General features: G+C 36.4%; 1 protein-coding gene and 1 long non-coding RNA gene across 3 annotated transcripts; one reads left to right on the forward strand and one right to left on the reverse strand.

Annotated features, from left to right (window-relative positions):
* Positions 1-2,003: 2,003 nt before the first annotated feature.
* On the forward strand, positions 2,004-15,241 carry LOC148408913 (uncharacterized). The gene is made up of 3 exons (XR_015868664.1): positions 2,004-2,102; positions 3,187-3,285; positions 14,750-15,241. It is a non-coding gene; the product is annotated as an uncharacterized LOC148408913 (long non-coding RNA).
* On the reverse strand, positions 5,883-17,068 carry tm7sf2 (transmembrane 7 superfamily member 2). 2 transcript variants are annotated; one of them, XM_088441769.1, is made up of 11 exons: positions 17,004-17,068; positions 15,527-15,609; positions 14,735-14,931; positions 14,266-14,320; positions 13,562-13,756; positions 11,808-11,911; positions 9,383-9,502; positions 8,962-9,130; positions 8,797-8,877; positions 7,857-7,979; positions 5,883-6,301 (listed from the first exon to the last, which is right to left on the reverse strand). In XM_088441769.1, the coding sequence occupies exons 2-11, from the start codon at positions 15,597-15,599 to the stop codon at positions 6,141-6,143; spliced, it is 1,278 nt and encodes a 425-aa protein (XP_088297895.1). In that variant the 5' UTR covers positions 15,600-15,609; positions 17,004-17,068; the 3' UTR covers positions 5,883-6,140. The 2 variants fall into 2 exon arrangements, with proteins under 2 accessions (XP_088297895.1, XP_088297894.1); XM_088441768.1 differs by having other exon boundaries at positions 14,708-14,931.
* Between the last annotated feature and the right edge of the window lie 90 nt (positions 17,069-17,158).

Raw genomic sequence — 17,158 nt, forward strand, 5'->3', positions numbered from 1 at the left:
TTTTCACCTTTATGAAAACGAAGCATTTTTGGCCGTGGGTATTCAATAAGGTAGCTTGTCAGTATTCAACATTCAGAGCACAATGGGGCTGAACCCTACCAAACAACATGAACAGTGAGCTAAAATTTAATTGAGCAAAAATGATGAATGTTAATGATAACAGAGTGTAGCTCACTTAGTGGTAAAAGGTAAGACATTTCCCTCATCCCCAACATTACACTATACTGTATTCTTGTATGTACATCATCGAAAAGCATCATATTTATCTATGAAAATCAGTCGGGAAAAAGTGGGAGGGAGTGGGTGGATCAAACTATTTTTGAGGGTCTGTTATTTTGTTGTTAAAATATTCTCTTCCACCAAAGCACTGTACCGTATGTAGAACATTTAGTTCTGTAAAGAGGGTACACATAAAAAAACAACAATCTCTTAGGATTTCATATAGGGGTGCCTGAGCACACAAAAAGATGGGCTCGAAATGCGCAGGGTCCTCCGTGAAACCTTCTTCAATCTTCAATTGAAAACATCTAATCATTTACAAAAACAATTGTTAACTGCAATCCTAATATACAGTCACTGCTAACATAGATATCATAGCAGTAGAATGAAAAGAACTCATCAGGATGATCATGTTGAATTTTATTGTTTAAAAAAATAAATAGACAATCAGCCAATTCAATTACAATGTTCAACCGGAGGTATAAGTCTGTAGTTTTTATCATGTTTATAAAATGTAATTAACATGTGTAAAACATTAAATATGATTTAGATTATGTATTGCAAATTATATTTTATATACAAATTGTATACATATAACGTATTTTTTGGAAAGTATGACACAACTTTTTTCTCATCATTTGAGCCCTGTGGCTTATCCAGTGTGTCCAGTAGTCCAGTGTGACTTAATTGCTTTTTTTTTTTGCCAGCCGCCAGGAGACCATCCACCAGTAAAGCACTTGTGTGTGTGTGTGTGTGTGTGTGTGTGTTCAAGGTGTCAATTTATGGAACAACTATTAAACAGTTAAATAGACTGAAGTATAAGTCTGCATATTTCATGTGTATAAAAATTAACACAATTAAATATGATCTCTCTCTCTCTCTCTCTCTCTCTCTCTCTCTATATATATATATATATATATATATATATATATATATATATATATATATATATATATATATATATATATATATATACATATATATATATATATATATATATATATATATATATATATATATATATATATATATATATACATATATATATATATATATATATATATATATATATATATATATATATATATAAATATATATATATATATATATATATATATATATATATATATATATATATATATATATGTATATATGAATTGATTAATATAAGAAAAATTATCATATAATGATATATTTGACAAATATGATATTAACACATATTTCATTTCCAAATACAGTACAGTAATTATAAATTCATTTGACAATGCATCTGATTTTCCAAACAAGTTTCTTGAACTCGTGATTTTTTGCGTTGACCTTTGAATTTCTGTGTACAAATACTTGTTGTCGATCCTAAAAATCTGGGCCAGAACTTCCTCATGCCTTCATAGTGATTAGACAGAACTCAATGCAGTAACAAGGCACCAAGCTGATATTTTCCTCTGAGAGGGCATACCATTCTCCACTGTCACCATGGCAACACAATTGTATTAGATATTCCTGTTGACTCCCTCCGAGGCTTCCACTCAAATACAGGAAAATATCATTCAAGTAGACACGCCTGCCGGTATTTCTTTTTTGCATATTGCTACATGTTTAGATGACTGAAGGTGTGTTCAGCAAATACGTATATACAGGATATAACGCATAACAACAACAATGCTCGCATACACACGCACACACACGCATGCACACACACACACAACAGATGCATCTGTTTCTCTCACGGCTTCCACTGTTTCACACTCATCTTGGGCTCTTCCTTTTTCATCACCCTCCACACCGCCATACCCGTCTCAACGCCTTTCCCCTCTCTTCCTACGTCTGTGCTCTCACAGACACGTTGCCATGGAAACTGGCTACAACTGCAGGGCTCCAAAACGGTAAGATGGGCATGTACACGGGCGCGCGCACACTGAATGGCTAATTCATCATTACACAAGACATTGGAGGATGTTGCGTGTTATTCAGGCAGCGTGCATGTCAAACGCAAGGACATGTTGTACTTGGGAACAAAGACACTCTTGAAATTGTGGGAAGAAAAAAAGACATCATAAAATAATGTTTGATATTTAATTTCTCAGATTGATTGAAAAAAAATAACAAAGCACCAACATCATAGTTTCACTCATTTAGACCAATTCCAATATAGTGTAAAAATGTGTAACGGGCTCTGGCAAAAGGGTACTTGTATCAAAAAATTGAGTTCTTCATATATTCTGATTCAACTTATGATTCACTTTAAAATGATATGTAATACAAGGAGGTACCTTAGAATTTGACAGCATTATATCAATTCAACTCATTCAATCAATATATATTTTTAAGAGTCTAGTTAATCAATCCAAAGTACTTATATTTTTTTTCCAAAATATTTTCAAGTGTTTGGCCAAAAATGTCAACAAATGAAATAAGGTAAAAATGGCGGTTTGGCCTCAACAACAAAACGATTTCGAAGAGGCCATTAACCTTACAATTACTTTCCATAGGTATCATCTGCTAAAATTGCTTGTTTTATTATTGCTACTTCTGGGTAGGTTTTTATTGAAGACATATTACTCAAATGGGAAATTTGATTCACAAAATAAATCAAGATTATTTGCCCTTTCAACATATTAAAAAAAGGAACACCTTAAGTGGTTCGACCAATCACGATGGGTCTTATGATCTGTGAGGTGAACGCTTCATATTATAGTTTTCATTCTACTTATACGTACTTATTCTACTAATACGTGTATTGTATTTGTGTGTGTAAGTCAGAAAGCTATTTTATTTTGAAAAAAAACTTTTAGTTTGAAAACTGTTGAGATTCCCTTGGATTTGAACAAAAGCTCTATCAGGCAATACCAAGAGTCCTACTTGAAGTAATGACTTCTCCCAGTAAGGACTTTGAGTGCTACTTTGTAGCCGAAAAGAACCCACAAAGTGACAAGGAATGGATTCTCTACCTTCTTGTTACCGAACCAGATGAGCTCGCAAATGGCGGCAGCCTCAACAGTATTTTCGAGACTCCTGACATCTCTTCTGTGTGAAGAGCTGAGGGCTCCCTTTAGTTTGCCGTTAATGGTGAGTTCATATTTTGTGTGCACTTTATATTCAAAATTTGCCCACCCGTTGATGATAAAATTGTCAAGTGTCGATCAGTCAAACACAAATGGCCGCAGCCACGAAAGTAAGTTCGAGACTCTCGACAGCCCATCAGCTTGAAGAGAAACACACGGTGAGAGCTTCCATTAACTTGGCGTTAATGGTGAGTTCATATTTTTGCACTTTGGAATTATGCCGGGGGGGTGAAGTCAAGTTTATTTTTATGGTCTGAAATACCGCAGTCTCAAAAGGGGAAGGAACAACTAAAAATTGGGGAAAATAAGAAATCTTTAGACGGGAGGGAGGAGCCCCATTCCGGGCTCAACGGGTTGCACTAGAAGAAAATAAATAAAAAAAATAAATGGATGGATGGATGGATGGATGGATGGATGGATGGATGGATGGATGGATGGATAGATAGATAGATAGATAGATAGATAGATAGATAGATAGATAGATAGATAGATAGATAGATAGATAGATAGATAGATAGATAGATAGATAGATAGATAGATAGATAGATAGATAGATAGATAGATAGATAGATAGATAGATAGATAGATAATCTGTCATAAATTTTTTTGGACCCGCTATGCCGGAATCATTCATGTGTTTTCTTCACAATTTAGATCCTAACTCAGCGCAGAAAATGGAAAAACAATGTTTTGCTCATCCAAATGAAATATTATTCACGTTGGTATTCAATGTTATTCTTCAGTAAATTAAATACATAGATAATTTATTAGTAGCAAATGCCATTTAAGTACATATCGCAGACCGCTTAAAAATGGACAATGGGCCACAAATGGCCCACGGACCTTTGTTTGGACACCACTGCTTTAGATTATGAAGTCAGCAAAAAGGTTTTGCTGTCAGTATGCGTCGAGCATAAAAGATATTTACAGTAATCCTGTACATCTAGGAATCATTTCTCCAGCCACAGAGTGTTTGTCATTAGCACTTCACATGAAAAACAAGGCAAAAAATAGCTTGAGTGAGGTGTGGGCGAAGCCAGAGGCAAAGTGTACTTAAAGTGGGTGCACGGAGGTGACAAATGAAGGTGTCCATCAACAGACTGCACTCTCACCTCTATTTGCACCACTTGCTGTGTTTGACAGAAACAATATTTGCTCTCTTCATCCAATGTGATATGCAGTCAGGATGGTTACTAGATGTACTAGGATGTTAATAGAATAAGGGGTTGTATCAACATACATTGGCCCTGTCAAGGTTGAACAAATGCTTGCTGTAAACATCAGATTTAGCCGCATTTTTTTTTCCATGCTTTGAACCCCGAGGCTTAAAGTCCAGTGTGGTTTATCTGCCTTATTTTTTAACTAGAGGAAGATAGTGAATAATTAATTTTGAGTTTGGACAGCTATTTTACTTGCCACATGGGACAACTCTCCTCTAGGATACACCTACAGGCATGCTACTGTTGTGTTGGTGCAGCATTCTAACAATCCTAGCGTGTCGTGTTATATTGAAAATATGTTGGTGCTGCTCTATTTTATAAACTTGTTCCATCTGTGTTGAAAGCATGATGTTGCTGTAACCAGGCAGTTTGGAAAAAAAGATTTAAATAAAAACAAAATGGAAAAACCTTTCTTTTTAGTGCAGTGAAGCCGATGCATGGCAAAAATACTTTTTATAACCTTTTTTTCTCTGTGGGTTTTATAATCCAGTTACGTTTACGGTCCGAAAAATATGGTCCTGTTTTTTATTTTTTATTTTGTTTTTTTAGGCAGGGGTGTAGCTAGAAAATGTTCAGTGTGATGGCCAGATGGCCATTGTTTATCGTACAACATTCAGTTTCATGAAATGAAATTTACACACATCATGAACAATCACACTCATAATCAAGCTGGACAAAGTCAACGTTTTGCTGAGCTTCATTTACTGGATGATTCCATTTTATTTGACGTTGCTTTGCTTTTGTGTACTATCTTGTGTACTATCTTTAGTCTACTTCCTCACTAACTGATTTCCAGAGTGATCAGTTGTAACCGAGGGCTGACAGAATCCATTCCATCTGCGCACCTGATCAAATCAAATCCAAAAAAGCATGAAAAAAAAATCTAAACGGCGCTTTTTAATTGGGTTTCATATTGCTTCCTTTGTGTGTGTGTTGCACAAAACAGAAATAATGGTGCATTTTAGAGGTGAAGATGAATGAATCATCTGCAATTATATATGAAATTATTATTTGTTAATGGATTGGATGCATTTTTTTGTTAGAAATTGGTCAAATCCCCAGAATGTCACCTTCCATCTCTATCATCCTTCATGAACTAGACTGATTATCTTAGTGTTGAATAAAAATAAAACTTTTGCTTTTATTTTGGAAAGCAATGGTCAACATTTTATCCTACAGTATTTTTACGTTAAATCAAAGCTTTAACTGAATGATAATTTTCTTTTCTGCATCATCAACTTAACTAGCAATGTCCAATATTTTTTTAATAATAGGATGGAATATAAAACGAAACGACAAAACAGATGATTTAATTTCTCATTTGGTTTATTTGAAACAGTTTATCAGATACAAATGTAAATACATCAACATGAATGCTCAATTGTTGATTTGTTGCAAACGTTTTCCATTAGCATGTATGCTAACAGCAACACTTTCTTTAAAAACGTATGAATAAAAAAAAAACACACACATTTTTTTTAACATGTTTGTCCTGTTGGCCTCTATTGTGATACACATGTGACAAATAACATCATTAACTGACAATGAGTGCATTTTTTTTTTTTTTTCATCAGTACATTTACGTGTGACCGCGTTACAAAACCACCATAAAATAGTTTCAGTTGAAGGTTTTCACCCTTCAGTAAACATAAGGGACAATCCTGTAGGGGACACGTCGACAATACGTGTCCCATGCAAGTCCGTATTTGGCTCGGCAGTGTCTCTCGTCTCGGGCCTCGCGGTGAATCAGCAAGACGGTGAAATATATCACATAGAAGTACGGCACAAGATGTGAGAAACCTATCGAAATGAAGCAGATGGTAAAGAGGGAATGAGGATTGTTATTTTTGTAAATCGTTGTATTGAACGTACATTATTTTCTTCTCCAGTTTTACAGTGGCTGGGAGTCATCATTTCCCACTTTGACATAACAAAGGGCTTTTATTTTCCATTTTCGATCGGGCATCCATTTGCTTCGTTCCGTCCACCGGTCTTCATTGTGCTCATATCCCTATTTCTTTCTCTCCAACATTTTGTACTTCTCAGTTACAAAAGCAGCTAAACAATGAGTCACATCATGTTTATGTGTCGGCAATAACAAAGGACCGACAGCCTCCATTTTTAGGCGCGCTAGACAGGAACAATGAGCGCAGACCTTCAATGTGTCTAGCATGAGTCGCAACAATTTCTCTGATAATAGAAGGAAGTAAAGAACCAGCACTACTGTGTCAGACTGAAAAGAATCAATCTTTCGAAGTACGACTATGTGTCACCACTATGCAGATTTGTGTAGCTATGTATTAGGGCTGCACAATGAATCGAATGTTAATCGCGATCATTATATTGACTGCCACGATTAATTAAACTGATCCTCAGCGATATTAACATTTAAAATGTCAAGCACTTTTTTGATTACAAGTCAAATCAACCATCAACCACTTTGCCATCCTACCACTAGGGGGCATTGTTTCCCACATGTTTGCAGGACAAAAACATCTACTTAACTCTCCCGAATATATTATTTACTATTCTATATTTATTACTTTAATGGGGTTGAGTTTCTCACCTGATTCCTAATATGTCGGTCCTATCAATTGAGATCCATTTAAAAAAATCAGATTGTAATAAATTGGAATAAATTCGGTTTGAAATGACATTTTGATTGCTAATTGATGAAAATTTGCTTAAAAGTAAATAATGTGGTTGCTTCCAAGTAGGCCTATTTTAAATTAGCTGTGTTGCCCTGTGTGCCAGGTTTTTGCTATGTCTTGTAAATTTGTTTTAATTATTATTTTTTTATTTATTTTAGTTTATGATGATTATTATTATTATAATAATTATTGTGTCCACACTTGTCTCTATATAGGTCCCAACAAGACAGTAAAGTTAACTGCATTACCCCAAACACATGAGACAGGATGTCCTCACCTGAGCACACTATGACTTAACAGGGTAGGGCAAATTGGTAGAATGATAGACAAAAAAAAAAACGTGTCCACTACCATGGACAACAATGAATGGGCTGGGTGGTTGCCATGTAAAAATGGACAAAATACATGCACAATGTACATTTCTCTATGTATGTCAAGAATATCTATTACCCTAGTGTAAAATCAAGAATTTGAAGCTGAAAACGAACAAAAAAAACATTATTTAGACTTTTTTCCCCTCTACTATCTAAGCATGGGAAAAAAAAAAGATGAAAAGCAAACCAACTCGCTTTCATTTCATTTTTTTCCATGCACATTGGAGTATAGAGAAGACTCAGGAGATGACATTAAAAAATCAGCTGGTGGCCATATTGAAATGAATGTGTCAAATGTAAACATGCACATGCATGATGGCGTGTTCTTACCACAAGGCAGAGACCAAGCCAAGGCCATGAGGAGATCACCCAAATAATTGGGATGACGAACGAGACCCCACCAACCAGACACCAGCAACCGCTTCCCTGTTGCTGTGGCGATGGTCTCCAACCCTGCGAGGAGGCGTGGATAACGCGAGGGGGAACATCGCAATCAATTCAACTAATTAGCATTTCACAATTTCACTGGCAGACGCCCTTGATAAATGCCTTCACTATATCATGGAATTCCTTAACCCTTACTGGGAAGAAAAGAAACCTGGATACACACACTGCAAAAAGGACTGGACTAAACACAATACAAAAAATCCTGCCATAAAACAAACAAACAAACAAAAAACGCTATATATATTTTTAGGAAAATTATTCTTATTTTAAATGGAGTTGCACTTTTGTTGCTTTTCTACCTTGGCAATTTAAAGCACTCTACACTGACTGTGTTGCAGCAGCAGGAGCAACTGGGGATTCAGTGTCTCTCTGGCAGAAAAATTCTTTAAAAATCACCTCAATCATTTTCTCAAAATGTAGCTTAGAATGAGCATTTTTTCCCCCCTCCTTTGAGCCTGGATTTAACCAAATGGTCTTAATATAATGTAAAATGTAAACAATATTTTCTCATTTATTTAAAAATTCAGGACTATTCAAGCAAACTTTTCCTAGATACGTTTTCTTAAATAAGAACTTTTTATTTTAAATTAAAACCTTGCAAAGCTGCCATTTTAGAACAAGACAACCGAAAAAAAAAGTCCTCCTAACAAATTTGATTTAAGAAAACATAATTTTAGTATGTGATTTAACTTAAATTACAGTCTTGCAGTAAATGCTTAAACTAACGTTTAGGTGTAAGTTCATTGTTTTATTTTTACTATCATTTCCTAATTTTTAAAAATGGACTTGGTCTTCATCTGAAGAAAAAACATGTAGCACTCACTTGCAACACTTGGGTGTGAAGGGTTTCTCCTGAATTGATTTTTCTGTGAGTTGGATTTTCGGAAAATATAATATCCAATACCTAATGGAGAAGGATGGATTGTATTTTAAAATGTGTGTGTGTGTGTGTGTGTTGTTGTAAAACTGAAAAGAAGTGCATGGTTACCATTTAAAGCGAGTATAGCAGCAACTCCTAATGGACTTAGAACCTGAGGATGTTCAACCAGAAAGGCCGCCTGCAGGCTGTATGTAAAGGGAACCCAGGTCAGGTCACCAAAGACCAGCATGAAACCAAAACCGTCATGCACAATGTCCATTGTGGTCAAAACGGCCTCCTGTGAGCATCAACATGGGCTTGTTAGTCTTGAAAAATGATGATTAAACAATATATGTATAAATAAATAATAAACTAATAATAAAAAAAATAATGTTAAAACATGGACACTTTTAAAGGAAAAAAAATGCAAATTTTTTCCCCTTTTCTAAAAAAAAAATTGTGGGTGAATCGTATATTAAGGCGTGCTCATTAGTGCAGAAATGACGGTAACTGGCCTAGCAAGAAAAATTCAGGGCTTTGGACATGGCACCTCATTCCACAGCGCATCAGCTACATACAGCAACTGAAAACTGTTGACCAGGATCATAGCGAGTGAGGGGGAGCCTCGAAGCTCCACTTCTTGCATCAGCATGCCAAAGTTTAGGACCACCTGAAACAAATGATTCAAGTCATTGACTGTCTTTCAAGATGGATATTGAAGTTGATTGTTTTGCAATACAGAGTGAATACAATATTATTAAGGGGTATCAGCTTCACAGATAATTGTGACAAATTAATTACATCGAAGTTAAAGCATTACGCTTTTTAAATGTATGCTAATTAAATAAGTTTTATGCAATAAGCTTCTTGTGCTTGAGGTGGAAAACAAAGGACAATCACACCCAAAGTGGTCACTGATTGGCTGTCACTTTGTTTGGCATAACTTGATAAGCTCCTCTTATGGGTGGAGATGGCAAGTTCAGGAGCAAAGGAACAGATGAATGATATACATTCTTTGAGAGGAGAAGTTTGCTTATCACAGAAGCAGCTCAAGTTTAGCTTATCGCATCAATGCGAAGCACGCAGCTGCGGCTGTAGGCGAAGCTAACAATAGCAACAAAGATGCTAATGTATCATGCCATGGCAAAGCTCTTTGGCAAATTAAACTCTAGAACAACTAGTGATTGTAAAAACTAAAGGTTGTAGCCAGGGTTTGGGACTAATCAAAATACAGCACAGGGTAACTGGTTACAAATGTATCAGTTAAACTCTGTTAAATAAATGACTGAGGCCACTTTTGTGTTGTATATCAATCTTTTAAACTGCCACGATGTGTCCTCAAAACTACCTCTAGTCGAGGGTTTTATTTATATTTATATAAGTTATTTATATTTAGGTGACGTATTAGCTAATTAACCTAGGTTTCTATTGCCCGCCCTATAACGATTTCGCCTTGCGATCACAACTCCGGAATGGATTATTGTCGTATGGCGGGAACCCACTGTACTGTCTTATTTTGTTTTTTTTGTTTTGTTTTGTTTTTTTGCTTTGCTTTGTTTTGTGATCATTGGGGACACCCTTGAAAATGAGATGGTTCAAGATTTGTCATTGGTTTTGTGGGGAATCTTGTGTACCACAAGTACTAGCGGTATCTTTATCAATGACTACTCTTCGGTTGACTACTTGTACTGGTATCGGTGTATTAAAAAAAAATGTATTGGCTTTCCTTAGTATAGGGGCAGCGAAGTCAGTGAATCACAAAAAATGCTGATTTCCTATTCTAATCTGTTGCAAGGAATGCCAAGAGCGAAAGTGCGCGACCATAGAAATGAGTGCTTTGCCCTCACAAAAAGTACATGCTTATAATTTATTCATCTATGCCCTGAATTTAAATCACTTAATTGAGAACACTCTTTATCAGATCATCATTGCTTTCAGTTAAAAAAAAATCACTCCTATTAAAATGAATCAATATGAATCTCAATTGAACTGTGTTGACCCCCTTGTGATTCTTACATGAACTGCATCTGACTCTCGCAGTAAAAGGCATCCCAAACCAAACAATATCATATATTGATGTTCCATCTGCTCCATGTCACGCTTTTGTTTGTGTCACGTGCTGAAAAGACTTCAGCTATTTATTTATCTTCTGAGAAGAATTAGCACATTTAGTTAACAGTTCATATCAATGCTCAGAGAAGAATAATGAAGGTACAGTGCATGTGTTGACTATAAACTGAATTTTTTCATTCAACAGAACACAAGAACGCTATTTTTTTGACGTTTTAGATCAACACAAAGTATGAAGGTCATACACTGTTACTATCAGGAAACAAACATTAATTGGTGATCATATTAGAGTTGGGATTGTGGACCGGTTATGGATATGAACATACTTTATAGCCAGTGAAAAGTAGTATTTGGATATGACAAAGGAAAAGATGCTGTCAAAAAAATACTGTCAGATATTGGACCACAATTTCCCACACGCATGGCCGGGTGGGAGGTTTTTGTATGTTCACCCACACAACTCACTCTAAAATGATCAAACAGGCAAAGCCTTTAGTGATTTCCTGTAAAAAAGAAAAAGAAAAGAAATGGAGATAGACGTCACCTAATAAAAACGATCAACTTGAGTAATAAAATATGGGTGAATAGCGTGAAATCAAATGCACTTATATTTTTGGAACGCTTATTGGAAATTTAGGCAAAATGTTCGAGGGTACTGTTTGGCTCGATCCAACTTTTGAGCGTCAGCACTGTAAGAATTAATTTTGTGATTCTGTCAGTCAAAGATTAAAAAAAAAGTTTTGTTAAGCAACAGTGCCATCTAACGGCAGAGCAGTCCGTGACACAATATTCACAAGAGAAAAAGCTTCGATCGAAGGGTTCACTCATTTTTCATAATGTAAATAAGGGCTTTGATAACAAGTAACCAAAATTACACTTTATTGATAAATCTTAATTTTACTTACCCAGCCAATCAAACCCGGTCTGAGCTCACAGAAATATTTAAGGTCAAAATGACCTATACGAGGATTTAGCTCTCGGCCAATGAAGAAGTCATACAGGGGATTTCCTTAAGAAAAAAATAAAAAAAACCATAATGTTAATATGTGATCATAGTGAGATGATATTTCGGTCATACACTGCAAACTAATGAAAAATTTTGAATTTATTTAATTGGATTTTAATTTAGGCCACTATCAATCAACTATAACATTTTATTATTTAAGCATTAAATGAACTGTTTTTCTTATCAGCATTCAAATATTACTGCATAGTAAGGTTTTGTAATTTTATAATATTCCTAAAAGATGATAATACACTTAATCAGGGGTGTCCAAACTTTTTCCTCTGAGGGAGAAAAATAAAAAGATCCTAGGGCTTTAACTACTATAAATAAAAATCGTATAAATCAAATAAGCAAGCAAATAATTACATATTGTCTATAGATTGTAATTGTATTTTTAGTATACTCTAATGGTCAGTAAAATGCGCATAGTGGGCCCCGGACCATAGTTTGGACATCTCCGGTAAAATATGATTTAAAATAGAATCAGAGTTGACAATCTGCTTCAATCAACTGCGATTTATTCTCTACTCATGGATAATCCAATTCACTTTACAAAAATCTAAATTACTGCACATTTCGGACTAAAAGCCACTACTTCTATCTCACGCTTTCAACCCCGCAGCTAATAGTCCAGTGCATCTTATTTGAAGTTTTTTTGTTTGTTTTTTTTTACCCTCAATCAGGGGGCAAACGACCAGTAAACTAACGACACTATCGTCATGATTTTGAGATTAAATTGCTAATTACTCCCCCATTCTCTACTTGTATTTGCAACCAGGCATGTTGCTGTTGTGTTGGTGCAATATTCTAACAATTTGAGAGTGTCAGTGATGTGTTGACAATATGTTGACGAAGCTCTTATTTCTAAAGATGAAGGCAGATGCTTTGTGTTGAAGCCATGATTTTGCTGTAAATATGCAGAAAAACAATGTTTTAAATATAAACAAAACTAGAAAAAACATCCATGTACCTTCTTTCTGCATAAATATCTGATGTTACAACCTATAGTCCGGTGTGACCTACACATGACAAAAATACGTTTTCTGTTCAATTTTTGTTGGTGTGGTTTATAGTCCAAAAATATTGTATTTACTCCGAAGCAAATACACGATATGTTTTTTATTTGTGGATTTGAACAGCACCGCATAACAATCAAATTGTTAAGTGCATCAAAGTAGCACATACTGCAAATCATTTCTCAGTTCAGCAACTGCAAAATACAATACATCCATTATAACGAACATTTTATGACGCGAATGGCTCTCTCCCACTGTAAATCGAAAGGCTTTTGAAATGGCAGACATTTTTATACTGCTCATCAGATTGTGGCAGCATGTACATAATACTGTGATGTACTGTCTATGATTATCAGCCAGCAGTACTTAAATGACAACACTAGATTCTCTTTGATTTCAGTCTTCTGAAGTGGAGCTGATGTAATGGGCTCATCTTGTTGTGTTTGAGTGTTCAGCTAACGCCTGAAGCCGACAGGCTGCGAATCCGAACTGTAGGTTGCGAGGACATTTTGCGCTCTACGCCGCTCGTCTCTCGCACGTACCCAAAGGAACATCTAAACTCTTCAGTAACGTATTTGCTAAAGACGCATGGGCGGCGGCGGCTGTCTTCCTTTTAATGATGAGTCTTCATTCTCACCTGTGTTGCCCCCCAAAGCAAGAGCATGAGGAGGAGCCCAAAAGGAGCAAACATAGAGGTAGACGGAGAGCACGAAGGACACTGCTATTGCACATGTAGCCAGAGGCAACATCAGCTCGAAAAGATGCCCCAAAGGAACCTCCAACATCAGAAGCAACATCAGTAATGCGCCGCTGATGCACAGGCTATGAAAACCTGCACAAAAGAAACAAACAAACTAAATGTTGTTAGCCCCCAGTGAAAACCAATGCAGGTTATAAACCATTGTTTAGAAATGTAGTTCGTGATGCAGGGGTGTCCTAACAACTGCCCGGGGGCCATTTGTGGCTCGCTAGTCCATTTTCAGTTTTTCTTTTGTATGAAAATATAACATTGTCACTACAAAATATAGTCTGTATAGCGGCTCCGTTTTAGGTGTTCAATTTTTCACCAGTAGGGGGAGGTCTAGCATGAAACATGCACAATCTGCTCTTTAAAGAAGAAGGAGGAGATGAACGTGAAGAAAAAGGATAACAGGAAGTTATTAATCTCATAGGAGCTGACAGAAGCATAAGTGACTTTAAGGAAACCGGAATAAAATAGAATGCCTTTATTGTCATTGTACGTCAGGTAAACAATGAAATTGGGGAACACAGCTCCAATTGACGGATCAATGAACAATTTATTATCATTAGCATAATTGCTCCTCAAAAAAAAAAACATACCGTTTATGGGATACTTGAGTCGCGTTCCATCCCTTAGAACTAACCCTTCAGAGGTCTGCAAAACATCATTATTTATATTATTAACGTTTACATCAGGGGTAGGGCTGCACAATTAATTGAGTTTTAATCACGATCAGCTCGTTTATATACCGCATGTTTAAAAAATAGAGGCAATAAATAGACATGCTTGACCAAACATGGTGACTAACCGAGATTTCAATATTGACCAAAATAATCGTGATTATTATTTTGGCCATAATTGTGCAGCCGCAATCAGGGGGGTCAAACACATGGCCTACAGGCCAGTTCTGCCCCACAAACAGGTTTATTTTCGCCCTGCGAGATGATTTTGTAGTGTACACCCCTACTATAGACATTCAAAACACTTAAAACGTCAACAATTGTCGCTCACCTTCAAAAGTATCAAAAGCGATTATCTCACCTGTGAACAAGTGTCATGAACGCGTACCTTTCCGAACGGTAGCAAATACAGGAACGCGTGCAAAGCAATCCAGGCCAGCAGGAGGACGGGAGCCCAAGGGTCCCACAGCTGATCGAACGAGGGCAATGGCGGGGGCCACCGGAGCAGAGCTGCGTCAGGAGATCGACTCACGCAAATCAGGAAAAACACCGTCAGCGGCAGAAAGACGGGAATGCAAACGGCCCCTGGTGATGGAAGACAGATGCGCGCAGTACAATATTTGAGAAGTGATGCTTATTGTAAATAATTCATGCATCTCAAATTGTAGCTGTAAAAAAACAAGTGCGCTGTCAGCAGGAGTGCAACAGATCAACTCAAGCCTGGAGCTGTCACATTCAAAGCCTGTTTTGAGTTCTAGAAGCAAGGTTGAATCTGACACCGGGTTCAATAGTCCCACGCACGTAGCGCCAGTTGCTAAGATGGCTTTGCTCTTTTGATGTCATGTCCAATAACAAGCACAGCTAGAGGTAAATAAACTATTCTCCTGTTCAGAAATCTTTTTAAAGTGTTTGTTTCTTATCAGAAAGTTATACAGAACACACAGCATCTTTTTTTTTTTGTTTTAACAAAACGATGCATAGTAATTAGAAAATCTGCCTCCCAGTCGATAGGTTCTAAATTGGAATCTTGACATGTTTGACAAGATTAGCAGATCACGGGCGATGAAATAATTGATGGTTTTCGGATTAATGCTAAACTGTATCAATAATTATTTTTGGAAATGACTAAACTAAAGCAACAGTGCAGTGACGCTGCCTCACTGCCCTCGAATCGACTCACCGAGGGTTCCTCCAAACTCCCTCTCTGTGCTATGGGAAGCCTTGCCATTTGCTGCTTGATTCTTTAACCCCATTGTTAGTCTGCTGTAAAAACATGAGAATAAAAGTGAGCATAGAGGTACATTTTTGACCGATTTAAATGTTATGTGCGAACAGAATGAAATAAGGACAGTATAGCGTTTAAATTTCAGCCAAACGGTATTATCATAAAAATAGAACATTGACCTAAATATTCTCGTTCATACATACACTTTGATGAGTATGTATAATGCTCATTATTAATCCAACTGATCGATAATTTCTTTTTGTTTTTAAGTCAGAGAAAAAGTTATTTTGGTTGATGGTGTTCCCTCGTTTATCACAGAGATAACGTTCCTAAAAATGAACAGTAATCAAAATCCACTTATTTGAGATTCAAATGTTTGGGGGGCTATTGTTCCCATTTTTTTTTTTTTTTGTTAAAAGAAAAATCAATAATTTTTTTGTCTTGTCCAAATTAGAAAGAGAAAAACATCAAGAAATATAGCGAGGTAAACCTGTAATACCTGTGGTCATGAATGAAAATCCATGTACTTAGAACATGGATTTTGAAAAACTGATTTTTATCGTGGCCCACATTGTAGTTATAGTTTCTGTCAAAGGGTCGTAGTAAGTGTAAAGTAAAAAAAAAAAAAAAAAATCGAGTTTGTCACACACTATGCTAGTTTTGAACTCAGAGGTCAGTAAAAAAAATGTTCAAAAAAGAGACTGGGAACCAAAAGTGGTTGTTTTTTTTCCCCCAATACTTTTAAAAGTTGCAAGATTAGCAAGTTTGGTATTTTAGCCCAAAAAATTGAAGTCGAATCAGCATCTTGAGAGCCACATAAAAATATGTGGTGGTCGGGTGGTGGCCCCCAAGCCTTGAGTTTGACACGTGTGATGTAGGGGTTTTTGTTTATTCATTTTCTTCTAAATAAAATAGCTATTGTGTGACTGTTGGGACTTAAAAGGAAAACAACTTGCGAAAGAAAGAAAGAAATTAGCGACGCAAACATGCAATAGAAAGAGATGGTCATCAATGAAAATCCACAATTGAGTGAAGCCGTAATCACCGAAGCGCGATGTAGAAAGGGAACACTATTATAGCGGAGAAGTATTCTGGCGGGTGTTATTCCTTAGATGTGGGAGTTTAGCACTGAATATTAAATTGCAGGCTGAAACGGCAATCAAATCCCATTAGCAGGAAAAAAAAAGTATGCTACATTTGTACCTCGGCATTAAAAACAAAACAGCAAATCAGTCTTTAATTGCGCAATTTTAGACGCAATCCACAAAACAGTTCAATTTGTCTTGTCGCTTCATTACAAGACGGACCAAGTATGTCAATAGAATTACAATTCACCACTTTTCCTGGATTTTCTCTTGGATTGGTTTGAAAGAGATGATTACACAACAGGCTCACTACCAGTGCAAAAATGAAATAAAATAAAGTTAGGTACCTGACTGATGAGGCGTACGTAGGCGTAACATCCAAGAGAAAGTGCAGCTCTCCAGTAGCCTTCAAAAGGACCCGCCCCCTCGGTGCGTCTTGAAGACGCAACAGACAGCCTAGCCAATCACATCGCTCAGCCGGTATCAGAAGAGGGCGGGGACA

The sequence above is a fragment of the Hippichthys cyanospilos genome, chromosome 18 (assembly GCF_059441005.1).
Source record: "Hippichthys cyanospilos isolate Australia breed blue-spotted pipefish chromosome 18, RoL_Hcya_1.0, whole genome shotgun sequence".
In the NCBI taxonomy this organism is placed as follows: domain Eukaryota; kingdom Metazoa; phylum Chordata; class Actinopteri; order Syngnathiformes; family Syngnathidae; genus Hippichthys; species Hippichthys cyanospilos.

Excerpts from the sequence above, each read along its gene's own strand:
- tm7sf2 (XM_088441768.1), bottom strand. The coding sequence starts at position 15,599 with ATGGGGTTAAAGAATCAAGCAGCAAATGGCAAGGCTTCCCATAGCACA. Across the intron at positions 14,321-14,707 it reads TTCATGACACTTGTTCACAG|ACCTCTGAAGGGTTAGTTCT; the intron begins GTGAGATAATCG and ends GATGTTTTGCAG. Across the intron at positions 7,980-8,796 it reads TTCACACCCAAGTGTTGCAA|GGTTGGAGACCATCGCCACA; the intron begins GTGAGTGCTACA and ends GCCTCCTCGCAG.